Here is a 22,552-nt window from a genome sequence, read left to right on the forward strand (position 1 = left end):
TTTTTTTTTTTTTTGCCATGTCATTTAACCCACTTGGTTAACGCTCAAGCCGCGTAATCAATCTTGTCGTGTACAGGGTTGAAGTTATCAAAGACAAGCTTCAACTTCATTGATGGGTTGTTTGGAGACTTGACTAAGGTTCAATTACCGTTGCCCTTCATGTTGTGTTGGCCCCACTTCCGGGGAAAGCAATCCTGTAGTCGCTTCCAGCACGCCCATGCTCACTTCCTTGAAAAGAAATCAAATAATAATAAAATAAAATATAAAATAAAAAAAGGTCACATCAACCAGTCAGAATGGAACCCATGGCTGGATTTGTCTTATTTGAACTGGTTCAGGTGCATTTTTTGCAACATAATTCCCTTGCCCGATCCATAAGCAAATCGTCGTCAGAAGTTGATGAATGACAGCTTTTTTCTCCAAGAAGCAAAATTGGTTCTTTGTAATCCTCAAACCACCACATCCCTGCCCTACATGTGCCACAGACGCAATCGTGGTTCTACTCCTGACTACCTGCTGTAACATGATCCATGGATCATGGGCCCATACGCCTGCCACCCAAGGGCCTGTAGGCTCCATTCACATCCGTCGGCGTCTCTGTGGCAGCTAATCCGGGACGCCGAACGGACCACCTACTAGAGACCTACCTAAATTTTGTAGTACTTTATTTATTTTTTTTTTGGATATAAGGATCGAGCTTGGTGTTGATTGTGTCTTTCTCTCCCTTGATCCAAAGTGACTGCGTCTTTTCTTTTTCTTTTTTTTTTTTTTTTTTTTTCCTTCCTTCCCTGCTCTCCCCGCGAGACCTCCTTCGGGTTGTTTTTTGCTGTCTTCTCCAATCTGGCATCCCGACCCGCGCAGGCTTTAGACAGAAAGCAAAGGACAGATTCTTCAAAATGAGCAACCCAAAGACCATAGTTATTCTTGGCGGCTCCTACGCGGGCTTGTTGGCTGCACACACGCTGTTGAAAAAGCACAAAACGTGCAAAGTCATACTGGTCTCCAAGGTCAGTAGTATGCGGGCGTGAACGAGGGATGGACTGGGTAGGAAGTGGAGAGCATGAAACATCTTGAAACTCTTGAGCTCCGACCTCTTTTTGTATGCCAAAAACTAACATCTGCCACAGAACAGCCATTTCTACTGGAACATTGCTTCAGTGCGCGCCATCATCCCCGGCGTCATCAAGGATGAGCAGATCCTGCAGCCCCTGAGCAAGGCCCTGTCCCACTACCCAGAGGAGCGCTGGGAGCTGGTCGTCGGCAGCGCCGAGGCCTCCGACTTTGCCGCAAAGACGGTGACGGTGGCGCCCGGCGACGGCGGGGCCAGCCGCACGCTGACGTACGACCACCTCGTGCTGGCCACGGGTGCCAACACGGCCGGCGACCAGATCGTGCCGTGGAAGGCGCACGGCTCCTACGAGGAGCTGGTCCAGGGCCTGCGCGACACGGCCGAGAGCGTCAAGAACGCCTCGCACGTCGTCGTCGCCGGCGGCGGCTCCACCGGCGTCGAGCTTGCCGGCGAGATCGGCTACGAGTACGGCAAGACCAAGGAGATCTGGCTCGTCACGGGCGACAAGGAACTGCTCAGCGGCGACATCACCGCCTCCTCAGCCCTCTCGGAGCTCACCAAGCTCAACGTCAAGGTCCGCACCGAGTCTCGCGTCCAGTCCACCGAGAAGACCGAGGACGGCAAGATCAAGGTCACCTTTGTCGGCGGTGGCGAGCCCATCGTGTCGGATGTATACCTGCCAACCATGGGCCTAACTCCCAACACGCAGTACATCGACCCCAAGTTCCTGAACGAGAAAAAGTACGTCGCCGTGGACGAGTACTACCGCGTCAAGGGAGGCGGTGCCGAAGGGGTTTGGGCTGCCGGAGATATCGTGTCTTCGCCCAGGGCTAGTTTCCTGGTCACAGAGAAACAGGTAAGCAATGGCACACCCGCTACGCAGTTGCCGCATTGGAGCTTCGAGAACTCAATGGACTCTTTGCTGACGCCTTGCTTTGGAATTATCACCAGGCGGCCGGCGTCGCCACCAACATCCTAAACGCCCTTGCCGGCTCGCCGCCTGCCGTTGTGAAACTAATGCCAGTCGACATCTTCGCCATGTCGGTCGGCCGTGACCGGGGTGTTGGCCGGATGGGCCCCATCAAATTGCTCTCCTTCATGGTCTGGCTGGCCAAGGGCAGGACTCTGGCCCTGCCTAAAATGGCGGGCTACATGGAAGGAAGCGTCGCATAGAGTTGGTTGGTTGGCTCAAGACGAAACAGACCGCCGGTGTAGGAGTAGGATGTTATAGTTTAGTTGATAAGAGCAAATCTCTGCGTGGATGGATACGAATTACCCTAATAAATTATACACCCATAGCAAAACAGTATGTGCACATTTGAAGCCTGACGATGCTAGTAAGAGATATATGTCCAAGGCTTTCAAGACCATATACAGGCAAATCGTACCCAAATTCATGACGAACCGGCTCGAACGTGATCAACCCCTTTAATGTGAGCTATAGTGGGTACCCGGCCCTTGAGGGTGCGTCTTTTTGTAAAAAAAAAAAAAAAAAAAAAAGGAAATTTCATAACAAGACAGTCCCTCCAAAGAGCCATTAAAGCCAAGCAAGTAGAAAAAGACTCTCTGTCACTCCCTGTCAAAAGTGAAATGTGCCCTCACCTGCCTGCCTTCTCGTCCTCGATTTGCCGACGCAGTTCTTCAAGGTGTTGTTGCCTCGACCTCAGATGCGACGCCAGGCCATCGGTCTGCTCCCGAACAGTCTGCAAATCATCCTGTATCCCCTTGAGGCTTCCAGCACCCTGACCCTTGGTGTTGCCCTCTTCTATCTCTCGAAGTTGCTTCCGCTTGTAGTCTAGAAGCTGCTCCAACTCGCGTTTGACAAGCGCCGGCTTCGAATCGCGCTTGCCACCCTTTCGCCTCTCGGCATCAGCCTCGACGCTCGCCATCTTGGCATCCAGCTCAGCGAGCTGTTTCTTCAGCCGCACCTCCTCCCATTCCGAATCCGTCTGGGCACTTGAAAAGTCGGTGCCAGATGTCTTGAAGCTGCCGCGCCCCAGACGGGTCAGGTATTGATCACCAAATTTGGCCTTGCGGCCAGTGGAGGTCTCGTCGTCGGCTTTGGTTGCCCACCGCGAGGCTGCCTGCTTGTCAACCTGGTAGTCGATCTTGTTGCGCTCGAAAGAAGCGCGGAGAGACGCAGGAACCGTCCTGGGGATCCGGTAGCCTTCGTGGCGGTAGTTGAGAATGTGGAGAAAGGCGAGGCAGGCGTCCTTGTTGATCGTAGGGCCAGCTGAAGGGTTAATCAGATTCCAGGCCGATCTAATGTCTGTATCTGGAACATCGAGTGATTCGTAGAGGTCCTCGAGGGCGCCGACTGAATGTCCCAAGTTGTTATTTGTTAGCCGACAACCTTGTTGAGGTAGACAATGGGCAGGAGTACTGGTTGACATACACGACACTTCTCCCCGCATATCCCTATTCTCTTGGTATATCGATTCGTACTTGGACTTATCCGCCGGGCTCATATACCAGTCAAACCCATCCTTGAGGCCCGGTGAGTCGGGGTCATCGTCCACGCGCTCGAATTGTACTTGCTTTCCTGTTAGAGCTCGGTTGGCTTGGACCAGGTGTGCCTTGGATTCCGGAACGAGCCAATCCGGGAGTGTAGTCGGGACGTCGGCGTGCTCCTGAGGGGGGAGTTGTTACTACGTTAGTACAATCGCATGACCTTCCATCCGCTCGTTTAATCAGCATCCTACGCACCCCGTTGAGTATGTCAAAGATGACGCGCATGGCCACGCAAAACTCCTCAAAGTCCAGGTTTCCATCATTGTCGACGTCGGCAAGGTCCCACACCCTCTCGAGCTGATCGTCGCGGAGTCCCGAGTTCTTGAGTACAGGTGCCGCCTGCTCTCCCGTGAGGAACTTGGAGCCGTTCGTCCTCGCGCTGAAGATGTTCCAGTACGTCTCAATCTCCTGAGCCTCTATGCGAGGTGCCATTTCGGATTACTCACTGCGCAAAAGCGCAGCGTTTTGTCCGTTGTTCCGAAGCGATCGGGGGTTTCTGGCGGGGGTTGGATCGGGGCGTATCGAGGTAGAGAAGCTAAGTGTTGATGGCCGTCTTCAGGTCACGAGCGCGACAATGTATGGGCGTCTGGTGATATGCCGTGCTCATAAATTATTTTTCTAGTAGATTTTACAGCTTTGCAACTCACTAATGATTAAGCTCGAGTACCACGCACTCACTGAGTGCGTCAAGTCAAGTAATCTCAATGATAGTGTCGGCAGCCCGATGACGATGCAATTGGCAGTGGAGCGTACCGACACGACGTTGCCAGGTACCGAGGGGATGCGAATGCAAGCTATGATTGGGCATGACACTGGGTGAGGTGGGCTGGCCTTGGCTTGGAGCTCCTTGACCTGAAAGTTGTGGTGCTTTGACTTGCACGCCCTCGGATCTCTAGGGTTCGGGTTTCAGGAGGGCCTTCCAATTTCTTTGGGCAAAGATCTTTCAATTTTGCAATGGCAGCCGCCCTTAGACACCACCACAGTTTCCCCGAGATCTATTTCGCCGACCTTTTTCCTACATTCTTTAAGACTGGAACAGATGAGGGCAGGGAAAATACTTTGGCAGGGTTCTTTGAGCGCGATGGTGAGGACGGACACCACAATGAGGAAGCCAGGCTACGCGTGGAGAAATCGAAAGCATATCTGGAATACTTGAAGCAGAACAATCTTGTTGAGACTGGTACTGAAGAGAGTACAGACAAAAACACGCCAGGGGATACTTGCTTGGGCGTCAAGGAGCTTAAAAGCAGATTGGGGGAAATATCGTAACAGTGTGGGACTGCATAGAATTCCCGCTTACTGCACCTTCTATCCCATTACTCGGCCTTGTCACCTCGCCGTCGGCACCAGCATAGACCCCTGGATCGCCGCCGTCTGCGCCGGGTTGTGTGCCTGGCCCTCCTGAGCGAGAGCCTCGGTGAGCCCAGCATTGGTCGGGCCGTGGGCATCATTGGCATTTCCATGAGCCTGGGGCCCATCATACAGGCGCCGTCGCCACTGAATGGAGTTTTGTTGATGTCACGTATGATTCCGGTGCCATGGTAGGCCCCTTGTTTGCTGGACTTGCCCGGAATACTGCGGGTTGGGAAACATCAACTTGGTGTCTTGGGCTCTCAAAGCTATAAAGCTTTGATATCGCGCCAAAGGTCATGTGCGGACTCATTTGTGAGCCTCAAGGATGGGCGCCCAATCCCGCGACCATAAAAGTCCGCTGCGTATGTAATGATTACACAGAGAGGCGACACCCAGCCCTGAGATCTAAGCTTCCGGCTCCAGACTCATGACAACGAACGGACCAAGGCGTCTGAACAAGCAGCCGCTTCGAGCGTGACCAGCACAAGTTTCCCTTGCAACAGCTTTTTGCCGATCAGCCGCGCCGCCACGTCAATATAGTGAAAACATCAAGGGTACGGTGGTCGCGGGTTCGGCAGGGAGCCAAGGGCAGCACCTAGTGTCAGTCAGCGTATCAACGTGTATTTTGGTGCAATTACTCTAGCCGCCCGAACTAGTCTAGTACTCAGGTGGATGACCACCGGGGAGTCCTCGGTGCTGTATGTTGTTGGGTTTTACTCTCTTTGTTTTGGGGGGTTTTTTCTTTAAAAAAAAAAAACGAAACCAGTACGCAAGACAGCCATGTTTTAGTACCTCTCTTTGCTGTCTCTTGGAATCGCCGGTTTGTGTAGTTTGCGAGAAATTGTTCTAGATTAGTGATGTGGTATTATTTTTAAGAAGTCAATCTACGCTCCTTATTGTCCTGCCTGATGCAACATCCAAAGCTCTCAACCCAATGCCATCTGAGGAGATAACTGGAGTATGAGGCTGCCAACTATTGCACTGCTTGCCTTCCTTCTGGTGCCTAAATATTGAAATTTCCTATGTCCAAATTCAATATCTCCCAGCACACGTCTCGTGATTAAGAGTATCATTTCTTAGATAGATCGTCCTTCTACTGTCAACTTGGTAGCCTCACAACTCCTTCCACATAGCCCGGTTGACCAAAAGCGAGCAAGGGGCGCTCAAGCAAGTCCTTCTTGCCCGGAGAACCCCCCTTACTGCCAGCTGACCAACCGTGGTACATTTCTTGCTGTTGCTCGTCAGGCTTGCAGCCCCCTCTGGATGATTTGCTTCGGTACCGGCCCAGCAGCTCTTTTGTGACCGACTGCACTGATGATCGGCGTCACTTCAGCTGTCTCCAAAACTGCCTTGATAACACCATTCGGCTGTTTTTGGTTCTTGTGTTGCTGGTCTTGAGTGTAAAGACCAGCGGACCTGCATTGCTTGGTCCCTTGTTCCTGTGTAATGCGGGCCTTCTTCTGAGGACCAGATAACTCCTCCGGTGCGCCACGCTTGCCCAGTCCGACGGAGGTTTTGAGGACAATTCTCGTGGGGGTGGTTGGATGCTGCGTTGAGACTGGAGGAGCAGTAGTCGTGATGATGGGTGTGCCTTTGTGCTTTTTATTTGAAGAATTCAGTGAGCCATTGATACAGCCTCGGGGCTTGCGCACAGCGTCGGCTTCGTTCTCATCGTTCCTCCTCATGGTAGGAGATGACTGTTGTATAACCCCACCTTCCCGCTTATCAGACTGTTTAAGCGCTGCTCCTTTTGTCAAATCATCAGAACTCGAAGTTGAGACTGGCGTCAGCCTGCTGAATGAATTAACTCTTGGCTGGATCCTATGGAAGTTGTGCTGCAGGTTGCTTCCCACTGAATCACTTGACCTGTTGTTCTGGATTCTTTTCTCACTACCCGCCCTTCCATTCCCAGAATTCTGTAGCGGCGGACTCGTATAGTGCAAACGCATAGGATTCACGTTAGGATTCAGCTCGTCCTGGCTCCGCTGCAAATACATCCAACCATGAGAAATAGGGTGCTGCCGGGCTTCATTGCTGGCCCTAGAGCATATTAGCCCTTCTTCCACGGTCATGTTCCAATCAAGTTCGAATTGGAAAGGCGGGATTCCAACTTCTCCCGACAATCGAAATTCAATTTCGAACATTGGTCCTGTCGAAACGCCCTCGAATCTCTCGAGCATGACACCAAAGTCTGATAGGCCAATGTTCTGAAGGAACGATTTCCCAGCAATCACATCCGTGGACGTGACCTTGTCAATTACCAGATTGTATTCTTCTTCGAAATGCTCTGGCCGCAACAGCTCGATGTCAGCAGAAGCCTCCCTTCCAGCACGTCTGAGAGTTTCGACGAGTGCCTCCTTGCTTTTGAGGCCTTTCAGGACGGATTCGGTATATGCAAGGCACTTGTTACGCTCTCGGATGTAAAGATTTTCAAAATCTTGAATTTCCGCAAAGTCGAGCATTAACAGTCTTTGGGCTTCCCAGATGGCACCGACATGTTCGCTCATCAACTTCATGATACAGAGCCGAATATTTTCGGGTAGGTCAGACCATTGATGATAAACTCTATTGTGCGTGTGACCATGAGAAGTTTCTTGGCTCTTCTTTGGCTACGCATCCGGTGTTGATCCGTTAGTCGATGTACAGAAGAGTCTTTTTAATCTCACAACTGAGTATATCATGGGATAGCATTTCTTACCGTCAGTCCAAAGTCGAAGGATTCATCATTTTCGATACTTGGGAATGGCTCATGAGCAGAATCCAGGGCTCCCACTTCTGATACCCCAAGCCTTGAACTCAACATGGGATCACGGTCTCGTTTGCCTGAGGCCGAAGTAGACAAAGTAGAAGCCTTGGTTGGGGGTCGCTGCCATTCTGGCCCTGGTGACTTGCTGCGACCGTGCGCCCTATCCAGCATCCTGAGTTCGTACGCTTGCCATTCTTTTTGCAGGAGCTTGCTGGCCTTGTCGATGATGCGGACCACCTAGGCCTGCTTGTCCCGACTAGTCAGCCCGGGCAGTTGATGATGAGTTTCACCAAAGGCGCTGTCGAGCTCGTATGGAGGGGTGTAGCTCTTGTCCGGGTCGCACCGCGGATCCCGGTGCTGAGAATAGAGGACGAAATTGGCCCGCCTTGAGAACTTGGCCAAGGCCGCGGAGGGCGTGCGCCTCTTGTCATCCATCGTGAGTGAATTCTTAGGAAGCAGGCGTGTTAGGTGCGGGTTGTATGGGGTATCTGGGTGAACGAAAAATGGACGGATGTTTGCTGGCTCTTCTAGCTCAGTGTACAAGCCCGCTGGCTGCCTGGTGGTTGTCCTGAGGCTTCTGTTCATAGCCATTGTTTCTGGTTTTGTTATCGTTTAGGGCCAGCCAGATATGTAGGTTTGTTATTGTATGCGATGTGAAAGAAAGCGGGGTAGCAGCGCGTATCGTTCATTCGTCATCGTCTTTGCACTAGCGATACGTGGGGCCAAATCGGAGCAAACTGTACTCTCCCTCAAAAGCTCCAAACATACTGAGGGTAGAAAACGTAAAAAATCACGAAATGGCCAAATAGTGTATCTGCCTATTGTATGGCCCTCTTTGTTGCTTCAACTGATCGTGTTCTGATGGATGCTGATCTTAAACCAATCCTGATATCAGATGTGAGTCGAAGTTGGTGGTCATGAGGGGAGCACGTGATTGGAAGATTGCACGAAACAACAGCAGCAGCTTGCCGTCCTGGTAAAAATGTAGTTGCCGAGGTGTTCCTGATATACTCGAGTAGGTGTCAGATGAACATGAGAAAGTCGGTTTTGTGGTTTTGTGACGGAAGCTGCAGCCAAAAACTCGGTTTTATTTTGAAATCCGGTATCAGATTGCAGACGGCATAAAAGGCAAGCCTAGCTAGCCCTTCTACTTGGTTGAGTACATCAAACAATGTCTGTGCAGCTGTCTGCAGATGCACAGAAGAAAAAGTCTCGAACTTCTCAAAACAAGCCAACGTGAAATCGGATACGCAAGCAAGGCACCTCACCTCCCATGGGCGATAAGCAGTTAATATTACTGATGTACAGGAGGGTTATCGCATCATGCAAGCCATCATCAAACATGCAACTCTGCAGACTTCTCTACCCCAATCACAGATGCGAGAAGTGACGAGCGGCTCAAATCATTACCCGCGCTTAGGCATACATGTTGCGTCATGCATCACCACGCGGGGTTCGTCGCTTGAGTAGGTTCGGGCAATAATTAATTTCTTGCACGACATAGGATGCCGTTCACCGGCAGCTTCCGCACAGGAGTTCCTAATCAAATGGTTTCAACTTGAGTCTGTGAAGCTACTTGACCATGTCGGTCTATGGTCGAATCCACCGGCCGGTATGCACATAGCTACGATTGAACTTCTTGGATTGCTTCCACCTTCAGGGGCAGATGGGAAAAGTACCTCGCCGAAGCTGATCAAATCCAGGTAGGATACCTTTTTAGCTTGTGAGGTATGCGAGCGTAAGATCTCAAAAAGGGCCGGATTTAAGGAGCGGGGCAACCGCATAACGGGCCCAGATCCACGACATTTCGCCGCTTCTCCCATCCCATTGGAAAATGCAGCGTGGTACAGCGGTTGGGGAGGCCTAAACCCCCCACTCATCACATCAATTAGTGTAGTACGGCAGAGGAAACCTTCCGCTCGCGTCCGATGCACATGTGTACCTATGAGGCCGTCATGCTGTCATGGAAACCCCTCCAAAGACCCTCTCTTGCCCGAAGCCATGTAACTCTAGCTGCAACAAAAGGGTTGAGACTTGATGTCACTTGGGATGAACGGGTCATTTAAAGTGGTGGGGTCCGTTTATCTGATTCGCATTTAATAAATAGCGTGCGGTACATCAGTGTCAACCTACAAGAGAGCTAGCTACTCTTCCAAATAACATACAGTTAGTTATTCAACCAAGTTGACATCCAAGCTCCTGCCAGTACAATATCCAGCTTCATTGTCAACAGTCTTCATAATGTCCAAGCCTACCGATCTGCCAAAGATGGAGTACCGCTTCCTAGGACGGTCTGGTCTCAAGGTTTCTGCCATCTCTCTCGGCGGATGGCTCAGTATGTCTAGCAACGCGTTATTTTCCTCATCTGCATCTGACATCTGATAACTGATATACACCTCCGTTCTACCTCACAGCATACGGTGGCCACGTCGATGAGGACGCGACATTTGCCTGTATGAAGGCTGCGTATGATTCCGGTGTCAACTTCTTTGACTGTGCCGAAGGTACAAGGCCCGCATTTTTGGCAGGTTTACTCGTCGTATACTGACAGCAGTAGGTTATGCCGGTGGTGAGAGTGAGATTGTTATGGGAAAGGCCATTAAAAAGTATGGCTGGAAACGCAACGACTTGGTAACCGACCTTTCTCCCGTCTTCGATGCCCAGATACTTCGTCACCGTATTGCCATATACTAACATAGCAATCCATCTCGACAGGTCATCTCAACCAAGGTAAGGACTACTGAAGACTGGCAGATCAGTAAGACCTGTATCCTGTCAATTTCTGACTGCTGACCGACCCGTGCAATCCAGATCTATTGGGGAGCCGCAAATGGTGACAACCCAGTGAACAATGTCGCCTTATCTCGCAAGCACATCATTGAGGGCACAGAGTCCTCGCTAGAGCGACTGCAGCTTGCATACGTCGATCTGCTCTACGCCCACAGGCCTGATCGGCAGACTCCGATGGAGGAAACTGTTCGCGCATTCAATTATCTGATCAACTCGGGCAAGGCAATGTACTGGGGGACCAGCGAGTGGAGCGCCGACGAGATCATGAACGCACATCGCGTGGCCGACCGTCTTGGACTTATTGCCCCCGTCATGGAGCAGCCTTGCTACAACATGATTGATCGCCTCAAGGTTGAGCAAGAATATGCTCACTTGTACCGTGAGGTTCAATTGGGCCTTACTGTCTTTAGCCCCCTGAAGCGTCAGTTTCCCCCGCGCACGTATCGATGGTCGAAAACGCAGCTGACAAATTGATTTTTGGCAGAGGGTATCCTTTCGGGCAAGTACAAGGACGGCATCCCGGACGACTCCAGGTTTGCACAGCAGCAGGTTGAGTTCATCAAGGGTTACTGGAAGCGCACCGGCAAGGAGCAGTGGGACGGCACAGTTCAAAAGGTCAACAAGCTGGCCCCGATTGCCGAACGTCTGGGCACAACACAAGCTGCACTGGCTCTCGCTTGGGTATTGAAGAACCCCAACGTCAGTTCGGCCATTACCGGCGCAAGCAGCGCCGAGCAGGTGTTTAGCAACATCAAGGCTCTGGATGTTGTCGAGAAGCTTACCCCTGAGATCATGAAGGATATTGATGATATTTTGGAGAACAAGCCCCCTGCTATGACTATGAGGTTTGCTTGAAAGGCTTCTTCATGCATTTGGGACGGAGTGCGTTGGTAAACACAAGTTGTATATACATATGAGCGCATCATAAAAAGCCCAACAAAATATGATACGTCAATCGGAAATTGCGGCTGACAGAATCGGACATAGGTATTCGTATTCTACAGTAGTGTAGAAGAAATCGAGTCTTTCCTTCGACTCGACCTACTCGAAGCATTTGTCTTGCCAATTTGCTGCCGAAATCCAGAAGGCAAAAAGCGCACCCCTTATTTCCTTCCCCGTTGGCCAAGCTTAGAGTTCAATTGGTTGTGTCGTTTCACGGACGATCTTCCCCGCAAAAGTGGCTCCGCTATCCCACGGACAAGCTCCTTCACCGCCCGATAGAGGTATTTTCACATCTGTCGATAAGGCGATTTTTTTATTATGCCTGCCCACTTTTTCAAACCACTTTTTGAGAAATTTCCCATGGGGCTTTCTTGGAGGGAGACCGACTGGCTGGACCCCTATTCCTCGCCCCCCATCCCTTGTCAGTCGTTTTGGAATGTGGACCTCTTTAAACAGCGCCACGTCCAGAACTTCGCGCGACTAGTCTAGACTAGCTCATTGTCGCTGAAATAAATCAGCGGGAGAGCAACGACACCAACAACAACGTTTTTTTTTTTTTTTTTTTTTTTTTTTTTTTTTTTTTTTTTTTATAGGTTTCTTCCAGCGAAATACAATGGCGCCCTCTTCAGTAACGGTGACGGCCGCTGCCAAGTCCAAAAGCAAATCCAAGACCAGCTCCTCCAAAACGGTCCCGCCGCCGCCGCCGCCACCGTCTGTCCCAACGGTCAAAGAGCGCGAGGCCATCGAGGCTGAGCATAAAGATTTCTTCTGGACTTATACAGAGGAGCCGCACCGCACACGACGCCTAGCAATCATCAAGGCCCACCCAGAGGTGAGTGAGGAGTTTGTGGCAGGCACATACAAGTTGGCGAGACCGCGGGGCATGCGGTCATGTTCGGGACTGTCACTCTACACTGGACTAAACTGAACTAATTGCTAATGCGACGTGACTCTTAGGTCACGAAACTTTGCGGTCCCGAACCATTGACCAAATATGTCGTTGCTGGCGTAGTGGCCCTGCAGGTGTTCCTGGCTTGGATGCTTCGGAACACGTCCTTCTTCTCCATCAAGTTCTGGGCCGTAGCCTATATCTTTGGCGCCACCGCCAACCAAAACCTCTTTCTGGCCATCCATGAGATCTCACATAACCTTGCGTTCCGGTCGCCGACTGCCAACCGCTTGCTGGCCATAGTAGCCAACCTGCCCATTGGCATTCCGTACAGCGCATCGTTTAGGGTGCGTCTATCCCATCTTGACAGTGTCTGGCTCACAAACTGCATGATCCCGTTAACTAACAAATCATCCTGATATTTATTCAGCCTTACCACCTGACGCACCACAAATCCCTCGGTGTGGATGGTCTCGATACGGACCTTCCGACCGCCCTTGAGGCTGTCTTCCTCGACTCAATCCTTGGCAAGGCCTTTTTCTGCACCTTCCAGATCTTGTTCTACGCCCTGCGGCCCATGTTCATCTTCCGCGTGCCCTTCACCTGGGTCTCGCTTGTCAACGTTTTGGTGCAGTTCACATTCGACTACTTCCTCGTCACCCGTATCGGATCTGGTCAATCTCTGCTCTACCTCATCCTGTCATCGTTCCTCGCCGGCTCCCTCCACCCTCTGGCCGGCCACTTCATCGCGGAGCATTACGTCTACGAGACGGTCGCACCTGAGGCCCGCGACCCCAAGAACAACGTCCCCGTCCCGGAGACCTTCAGCTACTACGGGCCCCTCAACTTCCTGACCTACAACGTCGGCTTGCACAACGAACACCACGACTTCCCCGCCGTGCCCTGGACCAGGCTGCACAAGCTGAACGAGATCGCGAGTGAGTTCTACGACGACTTGCCCCGCCACGAGAGCTGGGTCTATGCCATCTGGCGCTTCATCTGGGACGAGCAGGTCGGCATGCGCTGCCGCGTCAAGCGCAAGGACGGGGGCCGTCTTGTCGGCAGCGCTGGGAAGAAGAAGGGGGACAGAGTGGCGGCCGTGGCCGATTGGAAGCAAGACGAGCTGGAATCATGATGGCTGCGTTGATTTTATGGCCAAACTGATGGCATCGGCGGGCGTTTTGTGAGTGGTTTTATAGATGACATCTTAGGATGTCAAAACTTCTGTCTTGGTTGGGATTACCGCTCACAGGCCGGATCACAGGGGGGAAAACGGATGGAGGAGTTGCATCCTTAGATTATAGAAAGAAAAGCACTGTAGCTTGCATAATATATGGTAAATCGTGTCCAGCTGATGCACAGCAACGCCTGTCATCTCGACCTCTTCCGTCAGAACCGTACTCTATCATTACTCGAGGTTCCTTTCTTTGTTCCTCACTGGGTAGGGGAAATGGCAAAAGAGCACTGTCACTAGCAATGCTTGGACAGACGACACGACAACTCACTCTGTTCAGGTTAAAATAGAGTTTGCGTAGTATAGAGCAATGGCTACCAACAAAGAAAAAAAAAATCTCGAGCTTTCAAGGTACAACCTATAAGTACATTTCTCCTGGGCCAATTTGCTCCAGTTTTGGGTCTCCATATGCACAGCAGCAATGCTCATGAGCTGCTGCAGTGACGCGACACTGCAGACCAATTCATTCAACATTTCGGCGTACCTGGTAGTTGGGCGACGTTCCTTCACAATCATGGCCCGTTACCACATTAACCACCAGCTGTGACTTCTCACCAAACCCCGCTATCTATAGCCTGGCACAAAGCCCCGACTGATCCCGCCTTACAGTTGTGCAGGGCACAATACAAATTGTAGCGCGACCAGCCCTCCCATACCGTCGTCCCAAAAAGAGGAGAAAAAAACAAAGAAGACTTCAGATTAAAGCATGCAAGCCAATCGGATATGCAGGGCCTCTCCTCCGCAGGAACTCAAATCAACAGCTCGAAACCACCCAGGCGCGAGCTCTGGGGCAGACAGGGTATCGCCTGCACTAGACTTGCACAACTAAGTTTCCTTACCTTACTAGAAGAAGAAATAAGCAAGGAGGAAGCTAACAAGACACAGGGCAGCCACCATGTGTACAGGAACGCCCTGAGGCGCCTGCTGAGCTGCGGGGTGCACCTTTGTCACTGGTGCCGGGGCCGTAGCTTGACGTTTGACGGCCGAAGTGCCGGAGGCCTTGCGCTGCTTCAACCCACTATCCTCAACCGTTGAGGCTACTGCGCTCTTGACCTCCGCCACTTTCTCCTTGACCTGTTCCACTGGCTTTGATTGTGCAACCTGCGCGGTAGCGGCAGAAATGGATGACGAGATGTTGGAAGGAGACTCTGGCTCGGCCTTGACCGCGGCCTTGTTTGCATCGACCGAGGGGCTGCTAGCCGGTTGCGTAGCAGCCGAGGTTTGTTCTGGAGACGAATAAGACGGAGGGGGGACATCCGGCGTAGCGTCGACCTATTTGATGGAGTCAGTATGGAGACAGCTCACAGCTCAAAGGATGGATGTTTCAACCATACCGCGTTGTCGGCTGTGTCCCTCTTGGCTGGTGTCGCTACAGCCTCCGTAGCAGAGTGAGCAGGGAGGAAGGTCACTCGGATTTTCCTCTCCACAATAGCGGATTTCTCTACCGAATCCCACTGTTAAGGGGTGGTATGAAATTAGTACGCGGCGACCAATAGCTAATTCAAATATCCGTGCAGAGCATAGGACCACTTACAATGTCGGCAACAGTGGCAAACTCCTTATCGCCGCTGATAGGCACAGCCTGGACTAAAAACTTGTCTCGGCATTTGGCATCGGCGGGAGGGTCCTGCTTCATAGCCTGGAGAAGGACTGCAAGGTGTGCAAGGTGAGCAAGGTGTCTTTCGCAGACCGCCAAATTATTTGCGGGGGAAATAGCCCACCTTGTACCTCAACCTCATGATCCGGCTCTATGCGACCAGAGTTCGGTCGTACGCAATACCTTCACCGTACGGTGAGCATATATGCCACTAAAGCCTACTGCCTAGGGAGTGGCTAACGACTTACTGCTTGGGGGCCGTTGTCTTGACCTGTTTTCGAAGCTGGTTAGCTTTTCGATTCTCGGAAATGCGTGTATAAAAGTGGTTTTCGCAGTACCTTGAAAGCAACCGGGTGGTTATTAGGGTTCCGAATCTTCAATATCTGAGCGACCTCCGAGGTGAATGGCCCTTTAGGCGCTCAAGGTTAGTTGCGAGAGTCTGATGTTGCTCCTCCACCGGAGACTTGTGCGTCCAAATTTGGCCTTTTGAGAAACATACTGCGGAAGCCAAGCTCCGTGGGATCGAGCTCCACAGACATTGTCACCGGCGTGGGGGTTTGGTGAGGGTGTTGTTGCTGGCTGTTTGCGTGCAAGCTGCGGAGCGGTGGTGTTATTGCGCGGGTTCGGCTTCGGCGGACTGGACAGGTAGTCAAACGTTGGTGAAAGTTGCCCGCAATATGGGGCTCGTAAACGACCAGGCTTGATGAACCGCAGCTTTACACCAGAGACCAACAAAATGAGAAGCTAGACAGCTAATTATTATGAAGTTTGGTGTTAGCGATCAAGGATATCAGGCGTTCGCAGTGGTTGTCGCAGGGTAAAAAAGTGGTTTGCTCTGCTTGCGATCCTGGGGACGACCTTAGCTGGGGAAATGCAAAGGCAAGATGACATAACACATGTTAACAGGGAAGGAGGTCGGATCAAGTGGGTGGTGACACCGTCCACCGATGCGACGCTCTACAAGCTGCCGATTGAGCAGTCCGTGCACGCTAGATGCTGCTTTGATTCGCCAGCGCTCTGTGAGCTTGATTAGTAGTAACTGTCGACACTTCTCGAAGAGATTGTGCAGGACCGACCAGACGAAAGTTTTTCTCGCTTGTAATTCCTTATCTGAGCAGCCAGTGAATGATTTGACAGCATAATTTACAGATATAGAGTGAGCAAGAACCCAGCAAGGTTCTCGATGCGATTAGGAAATTTCAACGTCGAACTCCAACGAGATTATTAGATGAGCGGAATGACGTGAGCTGTTTGATATCAAATAGCAACTTCATAGGTAAGGTATGGTGCTTGGCCACGGCCCGCCTTGACCCACTCAACGTCGGTGCAGATGCGCACTTCTGATAACCTCATCATTGTAGGTCTAAACTCAGCGCTAAGGTAGCACACAACAAGCGTGATTGAGCAACCAATTTTCTTCCCCAAATTGGAAACCGACGTGGACTTGAAGCAAAAGAATTTCTCCCTCCAACAGTCCAGAGAGACCAGGCCAGTAATTTCACTTAGATACTGTTGCGCCTCGCTCCACCAAATTCCAAAGCATACCTTGCCCTACCTACGCTAGGGGATATTAGCAAGTACCTTTACAGGGTGCTCCAGGAGAACACCCCGCTAATCAGAGGTACGTACCGCCGGCTGTTCCCTGCACAACAAAGGTGCTGGGGAGGGCAGCGAAAGATGACGTTTATGTGTGTATTAGCATCGGAAACCTTTCAACCTGGATGCACATTGATTATTCAATGTACCTATGGAATGGAAGCAAACAAGAGCCATCTGTTTGTATCCATTAATTCACTACCTATCATTGCTGGCTCCTGGTGGACTACTTTCACTCCAGAATCCAAGAACAACCGACACCGCTTGTTACCAAAGCACGACTAACCCGATAACTTAGCCTCTAGCACCCCATAATTACCTATCTATATCTTACTTAACCTCTTGGGCCTCACGCAAAACATTACCATCAACATGACGCAGTCAGATTTGGACTTGTTGCTGGACATGGGCTTTGACAAGTCACGTGCCGAGTTAGCAATCAAGAGGACAGGTGGACGTAGGTTGATGCCCACAAGGCATTCGTCCCGGAAATTGTTGGGACTGGGCTAACAATAATTTGGACATACTTCAGTGCAAGGTGCTCTCGAGTGGCTCGAGAAGAACCAGGACACCTCTCTGGAGGATCTTAAAAATGAGGCTGACGAAGAGTCCCAAGGTGGACCTAACATCGCCCCTGTTGGGGATGGCCAATCGGCAAATTCGTTAGTTTGCAACGAGTGTGGGAAGAAGTTCAGAAACAGCGACTCTGCAACTTTCCATGCTACAAAATCGTAAGTTGTTGAGCTAAATTCACTCGACAGTCTCAGTGGTTGATGCGAGGTTTCACTGGGCCTTCACTGCTCACACCACCGTAAATCACAGGGGCCACACCGACTTCTCCGAGTCGACAGAGGCCATCGCCCACTTGACTGAGGAGCAGAAGAAGGAAAGACTGGCAGAGCTCCGTGAGCAGCTCAAGGCTAAGAAGGCAGCTCAGTCGGAGGCGGACAAGGAGGACGCCAAACGCAACGAGAAGATTCGTCAGAAGGCCACCAGAGAGACTCAGGACCTGAAAGAGGAAATCGCACGCAAAGAGCAGATTAAGGAGGCTGCCAAGAAGCGTCAAGAGAAACTTGACGACCTAGAGGCCAAAAAGCGTATCAAGGCCAAGATCGAAGCGGATAAGGCAGAGCGCAAGCGCAAGGCGGACGAGGCCAAGGCTGCTCGTGACGGCACGACTGTCGCTTCATCCTCAGCATCCTCTGCCGCTGCCTCCTCCGCGCCTGCAGCTCCTAAACCCTCTGTGTCGCACAACGAGGCCAGGCTGCGTCTACAACTGCCTGTAGGGGGCAATGTGCAAAAGACTTTCCCTGCGGAGACCACACTATTCGAGGTTGCCCAGGCCATCGAAGCAGAACATGGCATTCCCGTGGGTAACTTCAGTTTGACATTTCCCCGCAAAACGTTTTCAGGGAGCGAAGACTTTAGCAAGACTCTTCGTGAGGCTGGTTTAGTTCCTAGCGCCGTCCTTATCGTCAAGTCTGCATAGCTTCTTGGATGATGGTTAGGCATTGGGCTGCCGGAGGCTTTAACTGGGGATCTTGAAATGTTTTACAGACATGAAGGAAGGCGATGGATGAGCTCAGAGACCTATGAGATCCCTAACACATGTTTATTGTCCTCAAGATGGCCAGAATCCAAACCGTCTCCGCACACTGGCGTACTGGGACTGCATCCGATCGCGCATATGGGCCATCTTCAGACTCGGATAGGCGAGCATCTATCTAGATACATACCTTTAACCAGCATATTGATACAATAGTGGACTGGTGAGGCCATCCCCAGATCAAACTCGCGGTCGTGGGCATCTTATCATCAATTGAAGCCTCAACGCCGACAAGGGATGTGCCCCTCAGTGTGACCGAGACACGCATAGATCAACCTGGTCTACAGCGGCAATCATGGCGGGGCGAGGTAGAATAATTTGAAGTTCATCAATATTGCAGGCAAAAGCTTGCACGCATCCCAATTTTTGATCTAAGACGCCAGTAGTCCCAAGAGAGAGCTCCGATTCATACGTAAGCCATGAGAGGGCTAGTCCATCCAGATAGCCGAAAATCAATGGCTCCCAACCGACTAACCGAGGACGCCTGTGGTATTCGTCTCCGTCGTTGCCGCAATAGTAGTAGCTGTGTGAAAAACCCTCCGGTCGCCGCCGTCCATGCTGATTTGGAAGTACAAAAGGGAAAGTGAAGTCGTAGGCTTGAAAGCCGTTTAGTCGAAGAGACCGAAGCCCATGTCCTCGTCGGACTCCTCCTTCTCTGTTGCCGCGGCGATTTATGTGTTAGTAGTCGGTCCACTTTATGTTCGACATGGTCCTGTTGTTGAGGACGTAGAATGGCAGGAGATAACTCACCCTCCTCCTTCTCCTCAGCCTTGGCCTCCTCAGCAGCACCGCCAGCGGCGGCAGCGCCACCGGCAGCGGGAGCGGCAGCGCCACCACCCGAGCCGACGTTGGAGAGCAGGTCCTTCACATCCTTGCCCTCAAGAGCCTGTGTACATCAAAACACAAAGCCCGTTAGTATGAAATTCCCACTCAATCCGATGTGCGAAATACCGAGCGCTGCAGGATTTTGCGGCAAGCACACAGGACAAGGTTGCTGTCCTCAAAACCCATTTGGCAATCGTTTGTGGTCGTCGAAGTGGTCATCGTACCTTGGCGAAAAGTTGTGCCCAGATGGGCTCGATGTCGGGAACACCGGCAGCCTTGATGAGTGTTTGCAGCTTGTCGGCCTATTTGTACGAGAATACGGCGTTAGTTTTCTGACCCAACGGTTTACAATTGCTCCCAACCACCTCGTCCACGGTTTCCTCATCCTTCGCCAGGTCGGTTCGGATGCATCCATGAGAGCGCGGGGTTGTCGTCGCAATTTCGTGGAAAAAAAGGCTTTTGCTCACAGTGATCTCAACGCCATCGTCGGCGAGAATGAGCGCCGCGTACGACGTAGCCAGCTCGGAGGTAGACATTTTGATTGTGTGTGATTGTGATGTGAGGCGCGAAGATCACAGTCTTTGGGAAGCGTGGGGACGAGGAGTTGCAGATGTCACTTTGAAGACGACGAAATTAATTTGGTGCGGTGAAATTGTGCCCTGTCTGGTCCGATAGTAAATGCACAGCCTCAGTTCAAGCCACAGATTTTTACATGGAAATTCAGCCAAGGCGCCCAATTGCTTGTACGCGTCACGTGAGATCCCACAATTGGTGCGACCCCGCTCTTCTTAGAGCTTCCCGGCGTCTGTGCTCAGGTTGCCCGCTTTCGGAAACGAACCCATGTTTGTGATGCAAGTCCAGCCAACCAACCCCACGTTGTTTGTGTCTTTCTGCATGTGTTGTTGAAGCGTCCAGTGTGTTGGCAGCCGAATCATCTACATACATTAACTCACTTAAACCGTACCCAACTGCAACCGGGTTCCCCAACCCACCCACATATACCCATACTCCTGTATAACATTGCTTCCACCTGGTCGATTGGCCCTTTGAGCATGGTAGGTAGAGAGTGCCTGTGACAGATCCTAGCAGTCTCCTGTGTTAGCTTCTTGGCGGCCTATCGTTGCTTTCTCAACAATATCTGTTGTAGCTGCATGCGTCAGGCTATATCCTATTGTGTTAAAGCGAAACGGCAAGACTATCTACTGGAAGCATTCCCTGCCAGTCCTACTGAGACTCCATTTACACCGAGCACCGCAGGTCTGGGTCGGGCAGGACTGCATCTATTTTGCGGCATACAGAGAAGAAACCCCGTCGTTATGGATACGCCAGCATTACCTGCGCCAAGAGACGCGCGTGAAAAGGAGATTTTGGAGAGGTTGGCGGCCACCCGTGATCAACTGCTTCTGCTGAAACAGGATCGCGCCCATTATATCAGGAGCCAGGATGTCATGGTGCTGTATGACCAAGTCATCGAGAACGTCAGGCAGTTGAACGAGATTCGGCAAGGAGAACATGGAGGTGAAACACAGTGTAAGTCTCTTGATTGCCCGTTCCTATTTCCAATGGGCCGGCATGCTCACTCGCTTGCGATAAACAGTGGACAAGGTGCTTGAAAGCTGCTTTCAGCTCATAAGCTTGTTCTTTATGACCATTGGTCGAACCAGTGAGGCGCCTGCAGCCTACGCCCTCACCTCAACCATCAAGCGCCTGCTTGATCACCTGGCGGAAGCTGAGCTGTTCTCGGCCAAGGACCTCGAGAGCATGTCTGAGACATTGCAAAAGATTTCTGGTATCGTCAGGAGCACGGAGTCACGCCACTCACCCTATCTGGTCGAGCTACTTTCAAATCGATTGGAGCTCTGTCAGAGAAACTTGGAAAGCCTACAAAGACGGCTTGACCATCTCGGCCCGCCTCTGCCAGCCATTCACGAGAAGCTCATCTCAATATTGCGTTCCATGTCTTTGGCGAATACAAGGTCCAAGGTAAGTCATATATAATAGATAATCTATTAGCCACTGGCTCCTCGGCTTGTCGTACGAGAACAGTTCAACTCTAGCAGCCTATCCAGATTCGAGTCGTGCTAACACGCAAAAAAAAATGACTAGTTTTCTTCTTCAGAGGTGCTGAAGCTCCAAGCAGAGCTCAAAGAGATCGATGCTAGACGAGTTGATGGCAATTTTCTCGACGACAACGGCAATGTGGCTCGAGGCAGCGATGCTGTTTCGACTTTATTGACGCGTTGCCTTGAGTGGACCGAAATCGTTCTCGAGCGGTATTTGCCCCTTATCACTGTTATACAGTTGAATTGCAAGCTCACGTCACTGACACCCTGGAAAATAGGAAGGGACGGGTTCCTGAAAATTTCAAGAATATCTACGATGTGCTCGTCAGCATTCGCAACAAACTTGACAGCCTCTCCTTGACTCAGGCTTGGTCGCTGCGCGAGACCGACTTGTATGATTTTCAGCGGACGCTCGACAAGATTGACGAGAAGCGGGTCAATGGAAATTTTATCGACGAGGAAGGAAGACCTGCAGAGCTATATGTACAAAGGGTATGTTTCGGTTGTAGCCGTTGATTCGGCCCAACTTTTAACACCAGCAATGACTGACCCAATTACAGACTCTTCTCTACCTTATCAGGCGCAGCTACGGTCTGATCTACTCACTTATGATTCTTTCAGAGCCCGTCTCTGAGGCGCTCATTCCGATCTATAATCAGCTCCAGACTTTAAAGCGTATCCTTATCGAAGTAAAGGATTCTGGCGGAGTAAGCTCCGTTAGGGAATTGTATCCCTACAGTATGAAGGTAAGCCCCAGTGAATTTTGTTGTTTTAGATTCGGTCATTTTCTTCTGGGAATATTCAGATCCAGACTTTTACTACGGCAAAGTAGCAGCTGACTTGGTACTTCGTGGTTCTCAGCTGAACATGATCGATAATATGCGGGTTGATGGTCGGTTTATGCATGGAGACGACATACCTGAAGGCCAAGGCGCCCTCAACGAACTGTTGGCGGATTGCTACGAACTAGCATACGAATTGAGGGTCGCCGCGGAAGCAAAGGCTGAGGAAACCCAGACTGAGGACGAACCAAGGCTTGAAGATGGGTCAGGGGCAAATGATGCCAGCACAGTGGGATCCAGAATTGCACGGGATGAGGTTTTGACATGAGCCTGACAATTTCTTCATATCGCAGGTGATGTCTTCCTCTGTTTAATCTGATCTGATTTTATGGGCTTGTGGATTTACACCGATCAACCCCTGCACCCTTTCCACGCTCGAAATGAAGGTCCTATCTTGCTGCTTTCTATTTTACTTTCATGATTCTTCTTTTGTATTTCTCCCTGTAATTTGAAATCCATTAGGATCATATACGTCCATAGCAGTGGCCG

The 22,552-nt window shown here is 51.2% G+C and overlaps 8 protein-coding genes across 8 annotated transcripts; 3 read left to right on the forward strand and 5 right to left on the reverse strand.

The window, feature by feature from the left end:
• Nucleotides 1-896: 896 nt before the first annotated feature.
• PpBr36_03019 (uncharacterized protein) lies at nt 897-2,242 on the forward strand (the record flags this gene model as incomplete). Its single annotated transcript, XM_029890196.1, has 3 exons — nt 897-1,007; nt 1,128-1,925; nt 2,021-2,242. The coding sequence occupies 3 exons, from the start codon at nt 897-899 to the stop codon at nt 2,240-2,242; spliced, it is 1,131 nt and encodes a 376-aa protein (XP_029752990.1).
• Nucleotides 2,243-2,667: 425 nt separating this feature from the next.
• Nucleotides 2,668-4,012, reverse strand: PpBr36_03020 (uncharacterized protein; the record flags this gene model as incomplete). The annotated part of the gene is made up of 3 exons (XM_029890197.1): nt 2,668-3,386; nt 3,465-3,699; nt 3,776-4,012. The coding sequence occupies 3 exons, from the start codon at nt 4,010-4,012 to the stop codon at nt 2,668-2,670; spliced, it is 1,191 nt and encodes a 396-aa protein (XP_029753968.1).
• Nucleotides 4,013-4,909: 897 nt separating this feature from the next.
• On the reverse strand, nt 4,910-5,120 carry PpBr36_03021 (uncharacterized protein; the record flags this gene model as incomplete). Its single annotated transcript, XM_029890198.1, has 2 exons — nt 4,910-5,077; nt 5,103-5,120. The coding sequence occupies 2 exons, from the start codon at nt 5,118-5,120 to the stop codon at nt 4,910-4,912; spliced, it is 186 nt and encodes a 61-aa protein (XP_029753967.1).
• Nucleotides 5,121-6,174: 1,054 nt separating this feature from the next.
• On the reverse strand, nt 6,175-8,270 carry PpBr36_03022 (uncharacterized protein; the record flags this gene model as incomplete). The annotated part of the gene is made up of 3 exons (XM_029890199.1): nt 6,175-7,542; nt 7,632-7,873; nt 7,937-8,270. The coding sequence occupies 3 exons, from the start codon at nt 8,268-8,270 to the stop codon at nt 6,175-6,177; spliced, it is 1,944 nt and encodes a 647-aa protein (XP_029753969.1).
• Nucleotides 8,271-14,377: 6,107 nt separating this feature from the next.
• Nucleotides 14,378-15,670, reverse strand: PpBr36_03024 (uncharacterized protein; the record flags this gene model as incomplete). The annotated part of the gene is made up of 7 exons (XM_029890200.1): nt 14,378-14,806; nt 14,869-14,988; nt 15,069-15,184; nt 15,256-15,314; nt 15,380-15,402; nt 15,470-15,540; nt 15,631-15,670. The coding sequence occupies 7 exons, from the start codon at nt 15,668-15,670 to the stop codon at nt 14,378-14,380; spliced, it is 858 nt and encodes a 285-aa protein (XP_029753971.1).
• Nucleotides 15,671-17,099: 1,429 nt separating this feature from the next.
• PpBr36_03025 (uncharacterized protein) lies at nt 17,100-18,216 on the forward strand (the record flags this gene model as incomplete). The annotated part of the gene is made up of 3 exons (XM_029890201.1): nt 17,100-17,184; nt 17,260-17,458; nt 17,550-18,216. 3 exons carry the CDS (start codon nt 17,100-17,102, stop codon nt 18,214-18,216), a joined length of 951 nt encoding a protein of 316 aa, XP_029753970.1.
• Nucleotides 18,217-18,941: 725 nt separating this feature from the next.
• PpBr36_03026 (uncharacterized protein) lies at nt 18,942-19,694 on the reverse strand (the record flags this gene model as incomplete). Its single annotated transcript, XM_029890202.1, has 4 exons — nt 18,942-18,988; nt 19,084-19,219; nt 19,383-19,460; nt 19,626-19,694. The coding sequence occupies 4 exons, from the start codon at nt 19,692-19,694 to the stop codon at nt 18,942-18,944; spliced, it is 330 nt and encodes a 109-aa protein (XP_029753973.1).
• A 780-nt stretch (nt 19,695-20,474) lies between these two features.
• PpBr36_03027 (uncharacterized protein) lies at nt 20,475-22,331 on the forward strand (the record flags this gene model as incomplete). Its single annotated transcript, XM_029890203.1, has 6 exons — nt 20,475-20,688; nt 20,756-21,141; nt 21,265-21,431; nt 21,500-21,713; nt 21,782-21,967; nt 22,083-22,331. The coding sequence occupies 6 exons, from the start codon at nt 20,475-20,477 to the stop codon at nt 22,329-22,331; spliced, it is 1,416 nt and encodes a 471-aa protein (XP_029753972.1).
• Nucleotides 22,332-22,552: the final 221 nt, after the last annotated feature.

This window comes from Pyricularia pennisetigena, chromosome 3 (assembly GCF_004337985.1).
Source record: "Pyricularia pennisetigena strain Br36 chromosome 3, whole genome shotgun sequence".
Taxonomy (NCBI): domain Eukaryota; kingdom Fungi; phylum Ascomycota; class Sordariomycetes; order Magnaporthales; family Pyriculariaceae; genus Pyricularia; species Pyricularia pennisetigena.